The 20,568-nt window shown below is 48.3% G+C and overlaps 4 protein-coding genes across 4 annotated transcripts; 1 reads left to right on the plus strand and 3 right to left on the minus strand.

Annotated features, from left to right (window-relative positions):
• Positions 1 to 104: 104 nt before the first annotated feature.
• On the minus strand, positions 105 to 11,650 carry LOC131663609 (protein patched). Its single transcript, XM_058934092.1, has 10 exons — positions 10,774 to 11,650; positions 7,891 to 8,083; positions 6,174 to 6,363; positions 5,999 to 6,068; positions 5,803 to 5,900; positions 4,656 to 5,277; positions 2,794 to 4,584; positions 2,194 to 2,700; positions 1,960 to 2,083; positions 105 to 1,861 (listed from the first exon to the last, which is right to left on the minus strand). Exons 1-10 carry the CDS (start codon positions 11,014 to 11,016, stop codon positions 1,707 to 1,709), a joined length of 3,993 nt encoding a protein of 1,330 aa, XP_058790075.1. The 5' UTR covers positions 11,017 to 11,650; the 3' UTR covers positions 105 to 1,706.
• Positions 11,651 to 13,037: 1,387 nt separating this feature from the next.
• LOC131663612 (ejaculatory bulb-specific protein 3-like) lies at positions 13,038 to 15,033 on the minus strand. Its single transcript, XM_058934095.1, has 2 exons — positions 14,676 to 15,033; positions 13,038 to 13,480 (listed from the first exon to the last, which is right to left on the minus strand). Exons 1-2 carry the CDS (start codon positions 14,881 to 14,883, stop codon positions 13,227 to 13,229), a joined length of 462 nt encoding a protein of 153 aa, XP_058790078.1. The 5' UTR covers positions 14,884 to 15,033; the 3' UTR covers positions 13,038 to 13,226.
• On the minus strand, positions 14,983 to 20,561 carry LOC131663588 (protein sneaky). The gene is made up of 6 exons (XM_058934063.1): positions 20,295 to 20,561; positions 19,727 to 20,238; positions 19,428 to 19,679; positions 18,587 to 18,774; positions 17,999 to 18,525; positions 14,983 to 15,645 (listed from the first exon to the last, which is right to left on the minus strand). Exons 1-6 carry the CDS (start codon positions 20,559 to 20,561, stop codon positions 14,983 to 14,985), a joined length of 2,409 nt encoding a protein of 802 aa, XP_058790046.1.
• Positions 15,816 to 17,204, plus strand: LOC131663611 (uncharacterized). The gene is made up of 4 exons (XM_058934094.1): positions 15,816 to 16,313; positions 16,418 to 16,579; positions 16,647 to 16,805; positions 16,911 to 17,204. Exons 1-4 carry the CDS (start codon positions 16,248 to 16,250, stop codon positions 17,055 to 17,057), a joined length of 534 nt encoding a protein of 177 aa, XP_058790077.1. The 5' UTR covers positions 15,816 to 16,247; the 3' UTR covers positions 17,058 to 17,204.
• Positions 20,562 to 20,568: the final 7 nt, after the last annotated feature.

Consider the following 20,568-nt stretch of genomic DNA (forward strand, 5'->3'; position numbering starts at 1 on the left):
TGAGTTAATGCACGAATGTCTTCAATTGTGATGAACGATCGGGTAATGTCAATTTTCGTGGAAAAAGGTAAGAATGACTAAACTGCTATTAATAAATTGTTCGTTACATTTATTACAACGTCATTGTTTATTATGTACAATATAAAAAAACGAGGCCGCGCGACAACGTTATACAAAAATTAAGTTTGGCGCATTTAACTATTTTTCTTGTTTCGTTGTAAATTTATAGCACTTATTAAGTTAATACAAGGGAATAATTGACTATTTTTCCCATCATGCTTACATTGCAATCAACGCAAGAGTTTCTCTCTATACAAAGTCTGGAACGACTTTAAATGATTAGTCTTATCATATAGGACTTCTTTTTTTCCCGTTTAAATAACACAATTACAAGCTAAGCGTTGTATACAAAAAATGACTTGATGTTATTTCAGGTTTTCATATCAAAATGACAATTGAATAGTGGATTTTTTCCATTAAACGCAGTTTGTTTTCCTATCTCGAGAAAAATGAAAAATTTTACATCTTACCATGAGTATCATAATATATATAACTCTATATGTATAAAATATATTACATTACATATTTATACAGCTTTTAGGCGTCGATTGCTCATTTCTTCACCTATACAATAGTAAAATTTCAGTTAAATTAATCGTCGACTTCGCAAATATTTATTTTGTTATAGTGCAATATAAATAATTAAAAACTTTTTACAAATCGCACGAAAACAATGCGAAAAATATATGACATTACAGAGTTTATCAAGTTGATTTCTTTTTAAATACTCTAGTGGTATTTAGATGACAGGTCGTTTGAATCACGAGAAGAGGCAAAGTTTCTATCTCGTAATTCACAGGATAACTCTAAAATAAATAATAAATTACTCAAAATTCAAAATCGTACACTCACACAATACATATTACAGTTTAATGCTGTTGGAAAATAATAAAATAAATATGGTGCTCAAACTCTTGATGATCAATTTTAGAATGCGTAGAATCTCTACCGCAGTGTCGTTCGTCTTAGAGATTTTTTAAAGCTCACACTGCCATTGGTAACAAATTGAACTAGTCTCGCACCACTCATTCGCGATTCGCGATAAAACAAAATTATTTACAGTAATTGAGTCAATCTCAATGACAAAAAAATGCTTTCAGACATTTAATAGCTTCGTTCCGCAAAAGTCGGGTGAAATGTGCACACGTTTTTACGAAAAGAAAGGAAAAAAAATATATTGAGGAACTTACATTTGGCCGGTTTTTTTCTAGTCTCTCGTTCCAAGATTAATCTCGGATAATCATAATAATATTACGCTCAAGTGAAATATTAATTCTTAGTCATGTAATACTTTTCGTCGTTCAACTAGAAGTGTCCGTATAGCGTATAAAATTTTTAGAACGCAAAAAAGTCATTCGAGTCTCCCTCACTCGTTTTTACACTTAATATATTGCAACGAATTTAGTTTTTTTCAAGCTCTCAATAGAGAAAATCTATTTCTCTTTCACTCTTTGAATGCCAACAGATAAGTACATATAACGCGCTAAAACTATGACAACGCGCTCGGACGAGGAAGACTCAAATAATAAGTAATAATAAAAGTAATAATAATAATAATAGTAATAGTAATCATAAAACGTGTCAGTCGCAAGTTCTCATTTAAGATCAAAGAGTAAGTAAATATTCCACGCAGAAAAGTTCAGAAATTAACGCGTGCTGGTCTTATTCTTGTTATAGCTGGTGTCAGAGTCCGGCTCGGAGCTCGAACCTGATGACTCGGCCGTGTTCACTAATGTCGTGCACCTCGAGCTTCGAGACCTATTGCTCGACGAGTGTCGACATTTATCGCTGCGACTGCTTCCTGTAACATCAATGATACGCAAGCCATCAACAACCCAGTCTCTTAATAATTGTAAAGAAGCAAAAAACCAAAAATCAAACCAAAAAGATAATACTCACGAGATAGCGGGGTGTGAACCTCGATCTTGGCAGTAACGGTTGCGGTGACTTTAGTAGTGATGTGTGATGGCGGTGGTACTGGCGATGTTCGACTAGAGCCGCTCGAATCTGATCCGCTACAATTCTGTTAGTAGGCAAGGGAAAAAAGAAAAACAGAACGCACATTAGTCATGTCAACACGCTAAAGTATCACGGAACTTCCTAAAATAGCAAAAACACGGAAGCTCTACAAACCTGATTAGCGCACGTCGACGTTTCGACCTTAACTTCCGGCTGTACTATGATACAAGATTCTTGCTGGCTACACCAAGAATTTGGTTCTTCGATAATCGTTGTAAGTCCACCGGAAGAAGGTTCACTGTGTACCGGGGACTCGTAGATACGATGCTGCAGCCGTTTGGGCGGGGCCGGGGGCTTAGAAGATGAGCGCCTTCGAGGAATGGGCGAGGCTGGCGGCGTGGGAGTGGAAATGCGATCCGGATGTTCGTTCGGTATTACTTCCGCAGCCGGACCGATTAGTGACAGTAGAATGGGGAAGAAGAAAAGTCCGTTGACAAGGCTCACGCCTATGAGGCTGACGAGGACCAAGACGAAGTGACGAACGATGAACTCGAATTCGGAGAACCCGAGCATCATCGCTGCCAAAAGTGTCGTCGCCGCTCCGTGGATCAATGGAGCACACATGTGCTCCAATGCCAGTCGTACTCGACGATCGCGACTGCCAACACTCGTTATGAAACTCTGTAAAATAATAACAATAAGAAATGGTCAGTAAAGTTCAAATAGAAAAGTTTTTTTCCTAGAAATTATAAATAGACAAGAAATCATATTTACCAAACAGATGTGCACGGTAAAACGCACAGCAATTCCAATGCTGAGGACCAATAATACAGCCGTGACGGCGCTAAGCTTGATCCCCGAGAGACCCATAATTCCCACGAGCTGCAGAATAGCACCAGTCAGTGCAACCCCAACGAAAATCGCCGCCCAAAAGTTGAGCAAAAGAATGCCAACAACGAAGACGCATGCGCCGAGAGCAGCTAATAGAGCGATCCCGAGGCAACTCCTCAGATCCATATATTGTTCCCAGAACACGAAGGGAATACCCGAGGGGAAATTAGGCAATCCCCTTTCCTCGAATTTCCGGCAAACGGCACGCACACTAGCGATAAGCTGAGTGATGTCAGCGGTATTGCTGAGTTTGTATAGGTAGAACGGCATCTGTGCGTACTCGATGGGTGAACTTTTGGGAATCTTCAACTCGAATTCCTTCGTGTAAGTCCACGAGATTGGCTCCGGTCGTAAGTTCGCCAGCGAAGCGCCGTAAGCTAATGCGTCATTGGCTACCCACGCACTTAAATAGTTATAAAACGCGTGTGGATTGATTATGCCCTCGGAGTTGACAAGTCTCACTTGAGTTACGAGTGACTTGTCGACTGGGTTATCAACGTCGCCGGTTTGCACGAGAAGCTTGTAGGCTAGTACAGCCTCGTCGGTGGCGTTCATGTGCCAACCTTCGGAGGTGATGCAGTTGTTTGTAAAATCTCTGTCGAATGCTCGTTGTAAATTGATCAGCCAGTTGCGGAAAAGGCCAAGCCAGAATTCGGACAAACCACCGTTGTCATTCTTTACAACGTTCTTCACTCTGACAAAAGCATCGTGATAATCATAGAGTAGCCTCTGGTGATTCGGGTAATCAAAATCACGACCAGTCACGGCGAACATGTTGTAGAAACCAAAATGTCGACTTTGAGCCGCAAGGAAGGCATGTTCGTCCGAGTGAGCTGGCACGAGATCGGCAAGCTCGAGACCATCGTCAATTCGCATTGCCTCGTACGCACTACCGATGAATATCACGATTAGGATCAACACGCCGAAGGTTTTCGTTGGCGACGAGGTGATGAATGGTGCGTAGTATTTTGACACAAGTCGAGTGAGCGAAAACGATAAGCAGTCGTCCTGCGAACAACCCGTCAAACTTGAATTCTCCGCTGATTCCGTCCAGTTCTCACTTTGTTGTTGCTGCTGTTGCTGCTGCTGCACTAATTTGGATTTCTTCGTTAGCACTTGCTGCTCAGCGGTGTGTCTTGGTTTCGAAACACTGCGCTTTGGTTCAGCAAGAGCCGGCAGACAGCAACAGAAAATATCCGAGCGCCCCGAGCGTCTTCGACGTAAATCAAGACTGATCATAGCTGGAAAAACCAGCAATGTAGCAGCGAGATTAAACAATAATAAAATTCCAGCTTGAAGGCAGAAAACGCGCATCGCTGGAATTGGAATCATCGCGGCGGCGAAGAAAGTAGCGACGTTGCACAGACTAGTCAATAGAATCGACAGACCGGTTCGTTTCAATACCACACCGGTCTGGAGATTACTCGGCACTTCGTTTACCGATAATTCGGCGTAGGTGTGCGTCAGCAGGAACATGTCTTGCACAGCCAAGCCTAAGCTAAGGAATGGCACTATCTGTGTACTCGCCGCATTGAAGGGAATACCCAGCAAAGTACAAAAGCCCAGACCTGCTGCTAAACTAGCAACTGCAAGCATCACTCCTGCCATCGCTACTCCAGACTGCGAACGCACCAGATCTTTACAACGATAGTGAGCGAAGCCAGCGTATGCAACCTGAAAAAATTTGTCTGTGTTAGGAATTACTCGTGCAAACAATAACCTGAAACTAATAGTTAAAAACTTACCATAAGCACGCAGCCAATGACCACCTTGAGAACATCGAGCTTACTGTACGCACCGAGAACGTCGTTCATCGTGGTCGTACTGAAAGCGTAAAGATCGTATCTCACTGGTTCGCTGTTGTTTTGCGCGGCCTTGAGTGCCTTTGTAAAGGAACGCTGCCACTTGTCGAGCACATAAGCAGCTTTTTCCGTGGACCAGCCGACATTGTGAACTTTGTAGTTCAACGAGTAGAAATCGTAAAGCTCGCGTTCGCCCATCAGTTGAATGACAGTTTGAAGCGCAGCTGCGCTAGTAAGATAACCGCTCTTGTTGCGCTTGGCACCGCCGACCAGCAGCTCTTCAGGCCAGTGCATGTATTTGGCGGCGAAACCGTAACAACCACCCGTTAATTCTTGTCCGATGTCTGGTGGGTATGCGGAATTTTTGTTTGGTGCTGTTTCCGGGCACTCGGGATCTTGAGGGTTGAGGCACGGCTTGCTCTGGTAGCCGTTTGTTATGCCTGCGCGCTTCATGAAATCCTCGAGCGTTGCGTATGGGAAGGTGAAATTTAACTTCTTGATCTTTTCGACCATCTTCATTGGATTAAGGTTTGTCCATTTTACTGGTGGGTCTTTTTCTAAACCGCTGTGACACAAATACATTTTGCTCGGTTAATTTTATTTTTAAGGAATTTACTTAAAGAAACTTAGTTGCCCGTCATCAGTGCACCGTAAATTAGCCTAACGGAAAACATTTTAATTTCAACTTTAAATAATTTGAAACTGTAATGACTCATCTCGATCCAAAGCTCAAATGTAATATTAAATTCATTCTAGGCCGAGCAAAAACAATGTATTTTGATCGTATAACCCCAATGACAAAGACTCCAGTATAAAAAAACACGCAGCTTCACAAACATTGATAATAAAAACATCAATTTGCTAACTATCGCCAGATAAACCAAACTACAAGAAACTCGAGATGATCAAATTTCAAGAGTCACCCGGTCCATTAACCCTCTCATTTCAAAAAAAGTATGTATGCCCCCGTGCGTCCATTAGAATCGAATTCCCTTCTAATTGCCTATACCGCAAAGTTGCGATCAGCAGCACGAGTGCAAGAGAGTATCAATTGCCCTCCATCAAAATCGGTATATCCAGTGACACTTACGGTATGCGAATGGGATCTTTTGGCCCGAGTAGCTGGCTACCCTCCCAGAAGCAATCGAGGGGTGTGATGATGGCACAAGGGGTCACGCTATCGAAAATCTGTCCAAAAAAGAGAAGAAATCGATGAATCATCTTGTTTCTCAACGCGCACGCAAAAAAAAAGTGAAAAAGGAGAACTTTTACGCGTGCTCGCATACCTGGTCGATGTAGTGTATCTCGAAGTTGGGCCCGGCCGGCGCATAGCACAAGTCATTGAGCCTCCAAATGCTGTAAAAAAGAAGCACCTTCATTAGTTATCATCTATCAAGGAGAAAAAGAAACGAAGGAATGTTTGAGGTCTCAATTGGTTGCGTAGAAAAAGAAGGAACTTACGTGTCGCCTAGTCGAACGTTCACCTGGGTAGCGATCTTAAGGACGGCGAGGTGTTCCTTGAGGGCGTTAGCATGTAGGATATTCGCGTCGTGGTCACGAGGAGTCTGTATGACCAACTGATGAGTGGACGTCGCTGGCTCGCCAAGGTTTTCGGTGGCGTACCTCAGCTCGCGCTCCAATCTGCCTCCCTCTGCGATGTATCAATTTTTCATTTAGACAAAAAAAATCGAAGCAACGAACGCATCTAGTTTATTTCCCTCGTTTTTGCCTTCTCTCGATGGATGAAAAAGGAAAAAAGAAGAGGAAGACGAAGAAGAAGCAGAGAGAGAGGAGAAAAAAAAACGAAATAACCGCTGAGAGAGAGAGAGAGAGAGCTCAGCTCAGGCGGTCCGTATCGTAGGACCACCAGAGTCGCGTGCGCGTCGAAGGTTCTCAACCCTTCCTTCTCTATCTCCGCCGGTCGGTCTGCTCACAGCGGGAAAAGCCGATTTATATTGACGTTCTACGCAAGGTATATAAGCCCACAGAGCGAGGTCAAGAATTCACGCTTTTCCAAGAAGATTATTTTCGGAAAAACTTCGATATATAGATACTCGCGCAGAGAGAGAAAGAGAGAGATGTAGTCTTAGAATGATAGAAAGAAGAGAGGAGAGGGGAGGGCATATACTGGCTTTGCCATGGCGCACGAGAGAACCGAGGCGGGCCACCCACAGCGACCATTCACCGGAACCGAGGCTCTCTCCGTCCAATCTCAGTGACGCTCAAATGTATATCTCTATTTTTTTTTTAAATAAAAGCAAGAGGCGTTTTGCCAAAAAAAGTCAAAATAGCGGCGGTCAATCAGTTGTCTTTGTTTGCGCGCAAGACAAATTTGTTTGACAAACATATCGCGCGCGTGTTTGAAAAGCAACGTTACGTCACGTGCAATCAACGTCGTCGTTCTCTCTTTCTCTCTTTCTCTCTCCCTTTCTCTCTCTCTCTCCCTCTCTCTCTCTCTCTCTCTCTCTCTCTCTCTCTCTCTCGCGTACGATTCGAATGAGAGCAAAGCAAATAGTCTCTTGTTGCTTTTTGCATTGAGATTCCGAAGGAGCGCGTGACCGCGATCTCTCTCTCTCTCTCTCTCGCTCTCTCGCTCTAAATATCCTAGCGAGACGTAGAAAGTGGAAAAAAAGTGGCGGAGCGCGCGTAAAGTCATCAGCTGGACCGAATTGCGCAAAGGAGAGAATTCGAGCGCGAGTGAAAGGGGCTGAGAGAGATTTCCGAGGAAGAAAAAAGGTGTGTGTCTCTGTGTGTGTGTGTGCGTGTGTATGCGCGCGCGCGCCCGCCAGTTAGTCGTGAGTTGAGCGTCACTGTGTTGCGAGAGCGATCGTCCGTCCATACGTCCAACGTCGGTGCAACAACAGCAGATTCCCGGTGGGTCTTTGGACTGCTTTGCTGCTGCTGCTGCTGCTGCAGGACGCTTTTCTGACTCTCTCGTCCCTCCCCGTCTTTTTTACTCCCCCCCCCTCTCTTTCGCTCCTTTTATTCTCTTTCTCCGTGCTCGCGCGCGCGAGCCACCGGCGGCGGCTAATGAAGATGTAAGCACTGCAGCTTGTGTTAGCCCGCATCGCCGGATTTCCTGAAAGTATACGCGCGTGTGCGGCGGCGGCTACGTCTGCGGCGGCGGCAGCGACGACGAAGAAGAGGAGAAGACAGACGAAGATAAGAGTGTGCTTACCCTGGACCCACAGTTGCTCGGCGCGACTGTGCACGCTGACAGATTTCAAGGCCACGCAAAAGGTCGCCAGTGCTACCACCGCGACGAAGAGGGTCTTGCCCGGGTGGCGCTGCAAGAAGCTGCCCAACTGCGATAACTCTTCTTGTAGCCTCGCTCGTATCCATACCACTGACCTCTGTCCCTCTGCTTTGCCCTGCAAACAAATACACAAGCGATCATGTTATGTTATTGTTGTTGTTGTTGCTGCTGCTGCTGTTGTTGCGTTTTGGCCTCTCGTTATCGAACGTGGTAACTTTAGCCGCGTCGCTCATGTATGGGTCCACGTGTATTGTAAACGTCCTTCCGTCTTACGCGCCCCTCCGCTCACGCGCGGGTTTTAGCCGACTCTCTCTCTCTCTCTCTCTGTCGCGGCTGCGGCTGCAAAACACTCGTGGCGCGCACGGAGAGCCGAGCCTTGTATGGACGGACACGTCTCTTTTTCAACGCGTACAATTAACCCCCAAAGGGAGCTTTGTTTACATGCTATGCCTCGATTCTTCTGTACGTACGCGCGCGTGTACCGTAACCAACGAGCGAGAGGAAAACTTCCATCGCGCACCAGCGGGACTGCATTTTCTGCATTCCCCGCGCATACCTTATAGGTATAGGCAAGAGGAGCTGGTTGCTGCTTTCCTTTTTCTCTCGCTCTCCGCGCTCGTCGTTATGGCCAAAGCCAGGTCGACTGGTCGAAGAGGGAATATCAAGTAAAACGAGGAAAGCAGCGCTAATGCAGTTTATATCGACAATTATACCCGGAACGCAAGCGGGAGAGACATCTCTATTATGACGTCGTTGTGTGCAGCCGTGCGATTGCTGCTCGTGATTATTAGCCCACTTGCGCCGCGACTTTTTCGCTTTCCTCTCGGCTGCAGATCCGTTTCGGCGTTTCTTGTTCTAAAATCGAATTTTCGAGTTATCTGGACGAATCCCATGGCTACCTGCCAATTATAGCCAGATCAAGGTGCGCGAGTTTTCGATCGACCCATTCAAGAAAATCGGCACATTGATCGATTGCACTTATAAAAGAAAACATGCGAACAAGCCAGCCTAGACACTACTAAATTAGCGCCGAAGATGCGCGAAAAGGGTTCGCCGCTGCAATATAGTTATAAAACGAACGGAAGGACTAACTAGAATGTTCCAGAAGGCAAGCAATAAATGTAGCGACTTAATGAGCGCGCCGGCTTAATAAAAATTCGCACATCATGAATATACGAGTCGTTTGTTACCTCCGCTGTATTAATTATGGCAACAACAAAAAAACTCATGGTAATTAAGCCGAAAAGAAGCTTTGATTGTGAGGCGAACGATTGTTATTCGATGAACCAGGCAAACGATTCAATCGTCGGCATAAATAAATTGCAATTGTTCATTTACGAAGGAGCGCAGCAGCGTCAAACCGAGCGTTTCATGCACGTCATCGGAGCGGTAATTAAATCATAACGACACGACTAATGAGAGATACAAAGAATGCCAGCAGCTATTGTTTTTGCATGCCGACAAAAGTAAGTGATTACGAAGAAGGGAGCAAACAAAATGGGACTATAAAACGGTCGGGTTGATAAGGTAGGTATCTCGGATGCCGCTGTGACGTTGATGACTCTATTGAAGCGCCGCGCCAGAGAGCCAGAGAGCCAGAGAGCCAGAGAGCCAGAGAGCCAGAGAGCGAGCGAGATCCTTGATTGAGATCTCTCCTCTTCTCTCTACCTTACTATATAGTTATTTCAAGCATGTACTTTCTCAAACGCGCTGCGGAGCGTTATATTACGCTTTCCGCTAGCGCCTTTTATGCTTAATTGCCATTGCTTTTCTCGACACTTTGTTGCGCGATACGATCGCCGCTCCGATTCGTTGTTCAACTATTTGTTTACTTGCAAATCGTGGAACGTTGCAAATTGTTGAACGTTCAGCGCCGACGCCAAAAATAGAGAAACGTTCTCCAACCTTGCAGCAACGAAACGAAAGAGAGATAATGAGCGGCGCTCATTAAAAATCAATCAAGCTGGTTCTCTCTCTGGGCATACTTATGGCAATCTCCTTCCAATTAACCCCCTTCGGGCAAATCAAAAATATTCCCAGAGCTCTCTGGCATTATAGATTGAAGAGGGATGCTGCATACTCGGTATATACCGGCGATCTCTTTTGACCAATCATCATCATGGTACATTGCAAAGCCAGCAATTGAATACGGCGCGGAAGAGGAACGGCCGAGCCAAAGAAAAACCGACGCTCGTTCGTCGTCGTCGTCGTCGTCATCGACGTCAGGTCTTCTCTGATGGGCGACCTCCCATGCACGTAGAAAAGGTGTCCGCAACTGTAGCTCACGTCCCGAGAAAGAAAAGCAGGTAGACCAATGGGATAGATAGTAGTCTGGCGTTGGGCGTGGAAGCAGAGTCTTCAAAAGCGCGTGCACGGCATTGCACCCCGCGGCTTTTTCCAAGCATTTTCCATCGCTCAGGAGTGCGGCTTCGGGCGGACTGCTGCCGCTGCTGCTACCGGCGCTGGTGCTCCCCTCGAAAACGTTCAAAGCGCACGTACTTTCTGTCTCGCTCTCCTGCGCGGGCTTCTCTACTCCAAAGCTGCGGCTATTTATTATTAGCTCGCTCTCTCTCTCTCTCTCTCTCTCTCTCTCTCTCTCTCTCTCACTCACTCACTCGTGGCGGCGGCCTTTAATCTCACATACCCACGCACACGCACGCGATATATAAAGCGTCGAGCGGGTGGAAAACGTGGTCTGCGTATGCAGCAGGCACGAATGCACGTGTGCTAATAAAACGCGTGTGTGAGCCGAGAGCGGTGACAGCGACGTTTGGTGAGGAGGGCAACTATCGATTAACAAATTACCTTTTCAAGCTGATCGAGAGCGATAGTAGCGTCAGTCCAGCTGGGCCTGACGTACAGATCCGACTCATGCCTCTTGTCGTCCAGCCGCTGCTTGCCGATCTTGTTGCTGCTAGTGTTATTGTTGTTGTTGTTGTTGTTGTTGTTGTTGTTGCCGCTGCTGCTGCTACTGCTAGCCTCCTGGCGTTGTTGCTGCGAGGAGGGGCGTCCCGCTAGGATCCCTGAAGGGCCGGACGCAGCGACCATGGTCCCTCGTGCATTTGCCCGGTTGCCGATAACTTGCTTTCCGCTCAGCTGGTCCGACGAGAAAAGAGGCTCGGGCACAAGTCTCTTGCTCGATCTTCGTATCCGTAGCGAACACACACACGCGAACACGCACTATCCAGCACGCACTCACTCTCGACAGCTCCTCGAAGAAAACGACCTTCTCGCTCGGCAGCGAGTCTCTGCACTGACTGGCGCTCCGCGAGGGCGGCGCTGCACGGCCATGCCCGCTGCTCTCTCTCTCTCCCGTTTTCTTGATCATCCCCACTCCCGGTCGCGCTCGCGAGAGAGAGACAGAGAGAGCAGTGCCGTCCTTTCGTTCTGTCTTTTTAGATAGGATGGGGCCCCGCTAAGGTAAACTTTGTCGGGGACAACACTGCGCCGAGAGGCCCGGTGCGCGTGAACGTTGCTAGGATACTTGGCTCGCAGGCTCGCAGGGACCACACGCGCGATCACCCCACCATGTGCCACCGCTATATCTCTTCATTCTCGTTCCTGCGAGCCGAGGCCCCGAAAACATACCGCATTGCTGCATGCATGCAAGAAAACAAAGACGCCATGCAGATAAGAGCCGATGCTGTTGCTTCGCTGCGAGCGCGGACCAATTAACCTGGATTATCCAGTTAAACGCCGAGCGTTTTCACTCTGCCCCCCCCCCCCCCCTCCTGGTCCATTCGACAACGCGTACCTGTGGCAGGAAAATGCCTCTCTCATTTCGGCCCGTTAATGAAAAGTTGTTATTTAATAATTACACGCTGCTCGAAGCAGCCGACCGCCGGCGGTATTTTTATTTCGGTAGAATTTTTGAGAGCATTCGACACTCGGCGGCTACCTAAGTATTACGACGGGCTTTGCATTCACAATTACGTGTAATTGCGCTTGTCCAACAGAAAGAGAGAGAGAGAGAATTCCCGACGGAGAGATCGAGACGTGATGTTTATTCCTTGGCGGCAGCGCATTGTTGGTTTTGGTTTTTAAAGGGAAACTTTCGGCGGGACCTCGTAAATTCAAGGACCCGTCGCAGCCGTGAAAAGCCTCGGGGATCGCGCGTGTTTCTCCGGGCGAAGGGAGTAGAGCGCTGCGCGCGCGCGCGCTCGAGAGAGACCACCCAGAGCGACAGTTTAGTGCTCCTTCTCTCTCTCGCCCGCGAGCGATTTCACGCGTGAAAATAGAAAAGAAAAGGCTCTCGGAGGGGGAGAGAGAGAGAGAGAGAGAGAGAGAGAGAGAGAGAGAGAGAGAGAGAGAGAGAGAGAGAGAGAGAGAGAGAGAGAGAGAGAGAGAGAGAGATTGACAGCGCCGGCTATTCGCGCCGTTCGGAAAAATGGACGCGAAGAGCCGCGGCTGGGTGGTCGGCGCGTAAGCGAGCAGTCCTATGCAATTTCATCGCGCGCCCGTATCCGATTGCCTCGCGCGCGCGCGCTCCTCTTTTCGATCTCTCGTCAAGGACGCCCGTTTCGGGTGGCTAATAGCGGAGCGCGACGCTTGGACTAGGCCACCCACGTGACGTGCCGGCGACCACCCGCGTCGCGCTTAGCGCGCGCTCTTTTCAAATTAATCCGGCAGAGCTGCCGCCGTTGTCCTGCAATTATTGATTGCCGCGGAGAACGTCTGCTCGCGAGAGCGTGTCGTGTCCGGCTCGCGCTGGGTGGTCTTCGTCGCGAAATCTCTCTCTCTCTCTCGCTCTCTAGCTAGCTGGGTGGTCCGACCGCTCGGCGCCTTCGAGCCTCGCTCCGCTCCTATATGCTTTTGCATACGCGCGCAGTCGCGGCGTAGCTCGTTTTCGACACAAAAGCTCATTAGTCAAGGTTTTTCTAATATACGAGATATGGGCGCACGTAGAACTAGTGTGAGCAGCGGACGTTTGAGAGAGCGCGACGCGTAGTGGTAGCCGCGAGAGAGTGAGAGACCACCCAGCGCGAGTTCCATGCCTGCTGCTGGCTTTGGCCTCGCACTGGCCCATAAACAGTCGGGACCACCCAAGTTGTGTCGGCAGCTCTCGCTCTCGCGCTCTCTCTCTCTCTCTCTCTCTCTCGCGCGCTTATATTTATTTACCGTGGCTATTTAGAGAGAGAGAGAGAGAGAATGATTCAACTGCGTGCGACGTGCTTTCAATTTTCCTCTGTGTATTTCAGCTTTACAGGCGTTAGAGCATCCGCGTGCTTTGCACAAAAATAAAAGGCCGCCTACGCGCCTCATATCATATTCTGCTCGTCCTGCGCCGAAGAAGCGATCGTCGTCTCGGTTGCTTCGCCTTCGCTGTTCCGCTGTTGCTGCTGCTGCTTCAAGTAACGACGACGGTAATCGCCAGTCGGGTCGTACTTCTTCTCCAGCATGGCCCAGTCCTCGGGTCTACGGTCTATCAGGTGGTGCGACATTCTGTCGGAGAAACGCTTCTGGGCCTCGCTGCAACCGCCGCAGTTCGTGGCCAACGCGTCCGGCAGATTTCCTTCGAAAATAAATCCGAGGATGGTTACGTCAGTGGTTGCGTGCACAAGTTTCTTTTGTTTTTTTTGTTTCGATCGGTCGAGAGTCCGTAATGAGATTATGTAATTGAAACGGGGGAGGGAGAAAAGTTTTTTCTCGTTCGTTGATTGAGAGACGTGATTTTCAAATAAAATCTCATTAGTTTCGCATAACTTCCTCTTCAAGGGAGACTTCCTAGAAGGAGCGCACGCGTGCGCGCGCGTGCGCGCTTACGAAAAATCGTTAGCTTTTAATTAAAATTCTCGCCGCTGTGTGCATCATAGGATGAAGGATGAGCGGGGGCAAATCGATCTGTCTAATTCGTATTCCGTGATTCGACGCGATTTATTTTTCGCCGACGAATAATTTATCCCTCCAGCGAAATTTCTATCCGCCGTAACGTACAATGTCTTTTGTTGGAGAGAGAGAGAGAGAGAGAGAGAAAGAGAAAGAGAGAGGGAGAGCTACGAGGTGATGTATCGACTGGTATTTTTTATCTTTTTCAATTTTGTCGATATATACCGAACGCGAAGGTGGGCTGTCTTTAATGTTCGCGAATTTTTTCTTCTACTTTTGAAAGCTGCGAGAAGAAATGAATTATGCTTGAAAAATGCTGATTGATCACGATATCTACCTCGAGAACGACTGCAAAGTATTACTGTTTCGAGTAGCGCGTTGACAGGATATCTAATTTATAACACTGCCAGAGATTGATAAAAGTTATCAAAGGAGCCGATTTCAATTTTTTCAGATCCTGCCGTCCCCCGGTAACCGATTACGAATTTTCGTAAAAGCGTATTAACAAAGCAAGAAGAAACGGTGCCTCGTACTTTCGATTCGTAATAAAGGAAACGTAAAAAGATTTTTTCTTCTTCGCGTCTCTCTTTTTATTTCGACGATCACAGGGGCTTTTATAGCGTATAATCCTTTACTTTACGATAGCGAATCCTTTTATGAAAGGGGCAATAATCTTGAAAATTTTATTGCAGTAAAAAGCCTATAAAATTGTAGTACCACGTGTATCAAGCGGCCGACCCTATAAAACTAATTGGAGCCCCATATATGTATATTTCGCCAGAAGGCGACGGGAAAAAAGAAAGAGCGAGATAGATAGATCGAGAGAGAGAGAGAGAGAGAGAGAGAGAGCGAGAGAGAGAGAGAGCAAGAAATACACGTACTTCTCATTTCAGCAGCATCGGCGGTACAGGCATTCCTCTCGAGCAGGCAGCCGACGTAGCTTTTGAGCAGCCTCTGATTATTGATGACCGCCTCGACATCGAGATTGTCATACTTGGTGGTGTAAAGCCGCTTGGCGCCCTCCTGGCCGAGGACCGCGGCGAGGAAGCAGCCGAGGCAGCCAAGTAGCAAAGCTCGCGCGCGCTTCATCGCGTCCGCACGGCCCCTTTGTTCTGAGCCGCCGCCGCGGCTCGGGTGCCGGCTTTATTAGCCGCGCGTCGCGTGTCGCGTCCGGCTAACGAGCGCGCGTCACTCGTCGCCGTCGGTCGCCTCGCCGGGCGACGACGAGCTGTCCGCGTCGTACTCGCACGCCAGGCAGCGCCGAGCCACGTCGCGCCAGCAGTCCCGGCAGTACACCGCCGCGCAGTCGCGCGCGGCGCAGCGCTCGTGCGCCCGGGCCGGCCCGGCCCGCCAGGCCTCGACCTCGCCGCACACCACGCACCGCGCCCGCGCGCACTCGAAGCGCGCCAGCCAGCCGAGCCACCCGGGGAACCGCAGCCGCAGCTTCAGCGCGGACGCGAGCTCGAACTCGGCGCCGAGGTGGCGCGCCCGCGCGCGCTCGGCGACGCGCGCGCGCGCGAACTTCAGGAAGCCTAGTCGACGGCGCAGCGTCTCGTTGTACAGGTAGAGCACTCGGCGCTTCTCGCGCTTGCGGTAGAAGAAGCCCGCGATCGTGCGGCGCGAGCGCTCGCTGTAGGCCTGCAGCAGGACCGTCAGCCAGATCGCCGCGTACGTGCCGTAGATCTTGGCGAGGACGTGGCGCGGCAGGTGGCTCGCGCGCGGCAGGCAGGCCTCGTTCGTCACCAGCCTCTTGATGCGGCGCTTCGCGTTGAAGCCGCGGATCAGGCTGCGGATCAGGCTGGCTACGAAGCCTCGCCCGGCCACTTCCACGGACATGTCGTGGTGACCTTGCTGAAATCCAAACCGCAGGATTTCGAGCTCGGTCAATTTTTTCATTTTTCAGATCTACCGTGTTTTTCGTTCGCCACCGAACGCTCCCAAGGCTATTCGACTCGACAACCTAAGATTTTCACGTTTTTACGAAATCAGTGTAAATAAAGTTATTTCTCCCATTGAATTTGTTCCTTTTGCACATGGTTTAACCTACTTTTATCTTTGAATAAAAACTGTATTAAATGAACTAGAAAAAATATTGACTTGCGAATGATCGACGGCTTCGACGATATCGGCTGCGCTGCATGTCAAGTACTGTCTTCTTAAACGTAGTTGATTTCGTAACCCTATAACGAATGTATTCATTCGAGATATATCTTTGAGATGAAGTTAATTATTCGCCAAGTAATTGCCGCGCTAACGAGCATTACCAGCCATTGCACGAGAATTATTTGAATGAGTATTCATTATGAACTCACTGTATTATCAAAGTAATTCTAATTATAACGCGATTCACATGGAGATTATAGTTTCCGCTGAAAAAGTACGAATACGCTAGCGATCGGAGCGAGCTACTCAGTTTTAATCCACAGGTTAATCGAGCGAACTTCAAGTCCACTATGAGTCTGTCTACCATCGGTCACGTCTTACTTGCTTTAGTTTTAATTAATACGACGGATCAATCAGTATGTACCGGTTACGCCGGGAGTTTTCTACTTTAACTAGCCATATTATACACATTTAGGAGAGAATTTTACATTTTACATTTTAATCATTTGTCTTTGCGAAGTATGCGATAGTGATAAAATTCGAAGATGTCGACGTGACTTACGTCAATGGGGAGTTCGTCGATGAAAATACTTTCGATATATCCGTGAACTACATCAACGCGACGTACAGCACTTTGCGATGCAAAGCAGACGTTCTGAAAAAATTTCCCGAAGACACCCGAGTAAGTGTTCCCCGAGCTAATGCTCCGATCTATTCATCGGCATGCACTTTCATCTATTCTATCACAGATTATAGCAAAATTATACGGCTATGCTTTTGGAAATTACCGGGTACCTATGGGTCTCAACGTCAACACTTCGACTTGTGATTTGAAGACAAAAACTATGTTTATGGCTCCTTTCATAACTGCTATCGGAGGTGACTTGGATAAATGCGGACCGGACGTGGTACGTTAATGCGCTAACAGGGTAATAGGTACACGAAAAAGTACCTTCTATGATAAATTCACATTTTTATTTTCAATCTATCGTCAATGTGAAACTTATTTTTAGGGTGAATATGGAAATGAAAGTTTCATCCCGATCAACTTTTCTAAGCTTCCAAGCGTATTCCCAGCAAATAAATATCTCATCGACGTCGAAGTAAGCAATAATGACCTAAAAATTGTACAAGCACAATTCTTCATCAATTTACTTTAGAAAACTACTGTGAAAATAATACAACTATGAAAATGTATGAATTATACCTTCTCTCCATTGTTCTTATTTTATTATAATCTGTATATGTAAGAAAATTAATAATAAACAAAAAATAATTCTCCCGTTCTAACGAAGAAATATTTTACATCCTTGAAAAAAAATTGTTTTAATTTTCAGTATTTGTATTCTCTTTCTTTTCGAATTCAATTTGCTCTTTGTTAAAAATATTAGCATGTACAATTGCTAACTAGTGTCAAGCAATAGGAAATGAATTTTCAAAGATGATAGAATCGTGGATGCTGTTGAAGACGAGCGTCCATCAATTAATTTCCTTCGTTCTACAATATATATTATAATATTGAAGCTCAAGTTCGGAGGCGAGTCTGGGAGAAAGTTTTAAGCATTGATATCTTCAAATCTGGGAAATTCCGAAAATCCTATTCTACTTTTCGCATACAGTGATTTTCTAAATAAAATATCTTTTGATGTTTAAACGATTAGCGACAGCTTTCTTTTTAATTAATTAAACGTTGATCGATGAGTCAGTAAGTTATTACGAAAAAATGAGTTAGATTTTGACGACGAATTCGAATTGTCAAGAATAAAGATGAACTTTTGTTTGAAAACTGTATCTTCCCCACCGAGAAAACCACCCAGAAAACTAAGAAGAAAAAAAAAGCCAAATTTCTCTAACAGTTTTGTTGGAAGTCTTTTGAAAGTCCCAACCTAATTTTGAGTCACGATACGACGGCTGTGAATCGTTAGAATTCTAAGAATTTAGAATAAGAAATTTCTCGGATAGATCCTAAAAGTGATGACTTGCTCGGCGTAAGCATCGCTTTCCGATGATCTCGCTGTCTCTTCGACTGGTTAAAAAAAAAAAAACTGAAAGAAACTGCATCCGCGATATGCGTAAATCGCACAGAAGCAGTCTCATTCACCTGAGTAATATCAATCCGCGCGTGTCGCTTGACCACGTCCAGAACTTCAAACAACAATCTGTCCAACAAAATGAAGGTCGAGGCGGTGATAGCTTCGAGAATGAGTTTAGCCGACTGGCCGATCAAATGTCTCTTCTCGGCCTTGCTCTGCGTCAAGCTGTACGGATCGATCAACACTCTCTTCTCGAGTTTTTTCAACGGCAGCAGCGTCAAGCTGCCGCGCGCCTTTCTCCTCGCGTCGATTCGCTTGAAGTACGGCGTGATGTAGACATTATCGAACTCGATCTCCCGCAAGTAGTTGCGATGGTACTTGGAGGCGTCGACGACGATTTTCACGAAGACGAGCGACAGGCAGCGCTTGATCGCGGCGACGAGGCCGCCGAAGAGGCGCTTGCGCGCCTCGAAGTCGCGGAGCACGTCGTTGGCGACGCGCGCCGCGTCGCTCGCGCCCGTCGCCAGCCGCCGCGCCTCGAACTTGAACTCGATCGTCGCATCGTTCAGACTCGCGTTCAGTCTGGCCCTCGTCTCTGTCGTAGGGACAAGCTCGCGTACATTGACTTTCGCGCGCGGCTCCTTTCGCGCGGGTACCTTTCAGAGCTACGTAGCCTTCGCCGATGCCGACGTCGATGTGGCCGTCTGGCTCGCATATGTTGCCGCCGCCGAGTGCCCGCGCCATGTCGCAGACAAATGTGAGCTTCATAGGCCAGCAGAGCATCCAACCGGCGACCCATGTCACTGTCTCGTAGCACCTGTCATAGGCGTCTCCAAACATTTTCCTAAACCGTAGGAATTCAAAAATATGCTGCTGCTTGGACGCGTGAGAGAAAAGCGCGCTTTTCCAAAGAAAATTTGCCCTTTCAGCTGGATTTCAATCATTAGTACGCCGCCGCGGCGTTCCGAGACATTGCGAGGAGCAAGGCTTTTGAATGCGAGATTCGACACGCGTGCTTATGACGCTGTTGTGTGCGCGTGTGCGTGTGCGCGCGCGCGCGCGCGCGACCGCTTTTCAACTTTACTGCGGCGACAGTCCGACGAATTTTATTCCTGCCTTTGATGGTCTCTTTCGCGTGTAGAGTCGATGAGTGTACTGGGAATTGGTGTGCTACCGTAATACACAAGTGTGTTAGAGGACTTCAAAGGATATTCAACGCAAAGTATACATACGCATTCGGAAAAAAATAAGTTCTCAGCTTTGTTCTATGTTTTCGGTATTTTTCTAGCGGAACACATTGTTCTTGGAATGAGAATTTTTTTCGTTTTTTCTTTCGATAAAAAATTACTGCTCCTATCGAATCTAGAAGAATGCAGCTGCGATTTCATTGCGAAACGTCGGGAACGAATGTTTACGAGTGGCGTATCAAAGGTGTTCTCCTCGAGTCGACCAGCGCGACCAGCGCGACCAGCGAAATGGCAGGCTGCACCGAGTTACCTGCATCTGCCGGATCCGCGTTGAAGCTGCGCCTCGCATCTCTTGGAGATCTTACGCCGGTAGCCGTCCTCGTAGCGCCGGGCGTCCGCGATTTGCTCTCGTTTCGTCCTCGCGGCCGAGGTCTCGTTGCCGATCTCGGCGCTGCCCTCCTCGTAATCCGGAAACAGCGGGCCGTCCTCGGCCTCGATCTCCTCCGCGAGCGGCTCCATGAGCTCGCTTATCGAGCCTATCGCCTCCTTTATCTCGGCCTCCCTGTCCCGCATGTCCTTCATCGCCTGCGCGTGTGAAGCGCACGTTGCGGATTCACGGCGGAACGCGGCGCGGTGTCGGAGAGCGATCGGAGCCGCGAGCCCGGCTCGACGCGGGGACAATCGTTCGAGAGCGCTCGCAGGCTGTGCGCCGTGTCGGCCGTGAGAATAGCCCGAAAAGTCGATAAGACAAAAGCGGACGAGGAGAGAAACGACAAATAGCGCCGGTCATTTTTCAGAAAGCCGTCGACTTGGGTGGTCCGGCCCGCGTTGGCCGCGTACAGCAGTGTCGCCTTCGCCCCGGCCCCCGCGCGCCCGCACGAGATAATCACCGCGTAATGATATACCTGATGAAAGGGCCGGAGCATCAAATCATACTTAGTTTTGGACAAATTGTAGGTGAGCTGAGCGGTGCAGCCGAAACTGCGCATCACCTCCTTGGCGTTGAAGCTCAGGTTGGAGATCGGCCCGGCAACGACGTATCCCAGGGCGAGCGCCTTCAACGCTCCCCGGCCGGCTCGGCCGAACAGCCCGGGGATCGTCAGCAGGCACACGCACCGGAACTGCGCGTCCGATTAGAGTGGGCCCATTTCCTGTCCGCGCGCGCTTGCGGCCTTACTTGGAGCGAGGTCGCGCAGCCGAGAGCCAGCAGCAAGTCGAGCGTGGCGCCGGTCAGTCGGCCGGCGAATGCGTCCAGCTGCAAGTCGGCGATGATCAGGGCGTAGACGAGCAGGCCGAGAACGAGTCCGAGCAAGAGCCTGAGAGCCGTGCGCGACTTTCGGTGGCTGCCCTCGCTCGGATCGAAGCAGATCCGATACAGCCTCGGGCATTTCCTCAGGTAGTACTTGAGAAGCCTCTCGTGGTTGCGCTCGAGCAGATGCCGCATGTTTAAC

This window comes from Phymastichus coffea, unplaced genomic scaffold (assembly GCF_024137745.1).
Source record: "Phymastichus coffea isolate CEN01 unplaced genomic scaffold, Cenicafe_Pcof_1.1 PCOF00036, whole genome shotgun sequence".
Lineage (NCBI taxonomy): Eukaryota > Metazoa > Arthropoda > Insecta > Hymenoptera > Eulophidae > Phymastichus > Phymastichus coffea.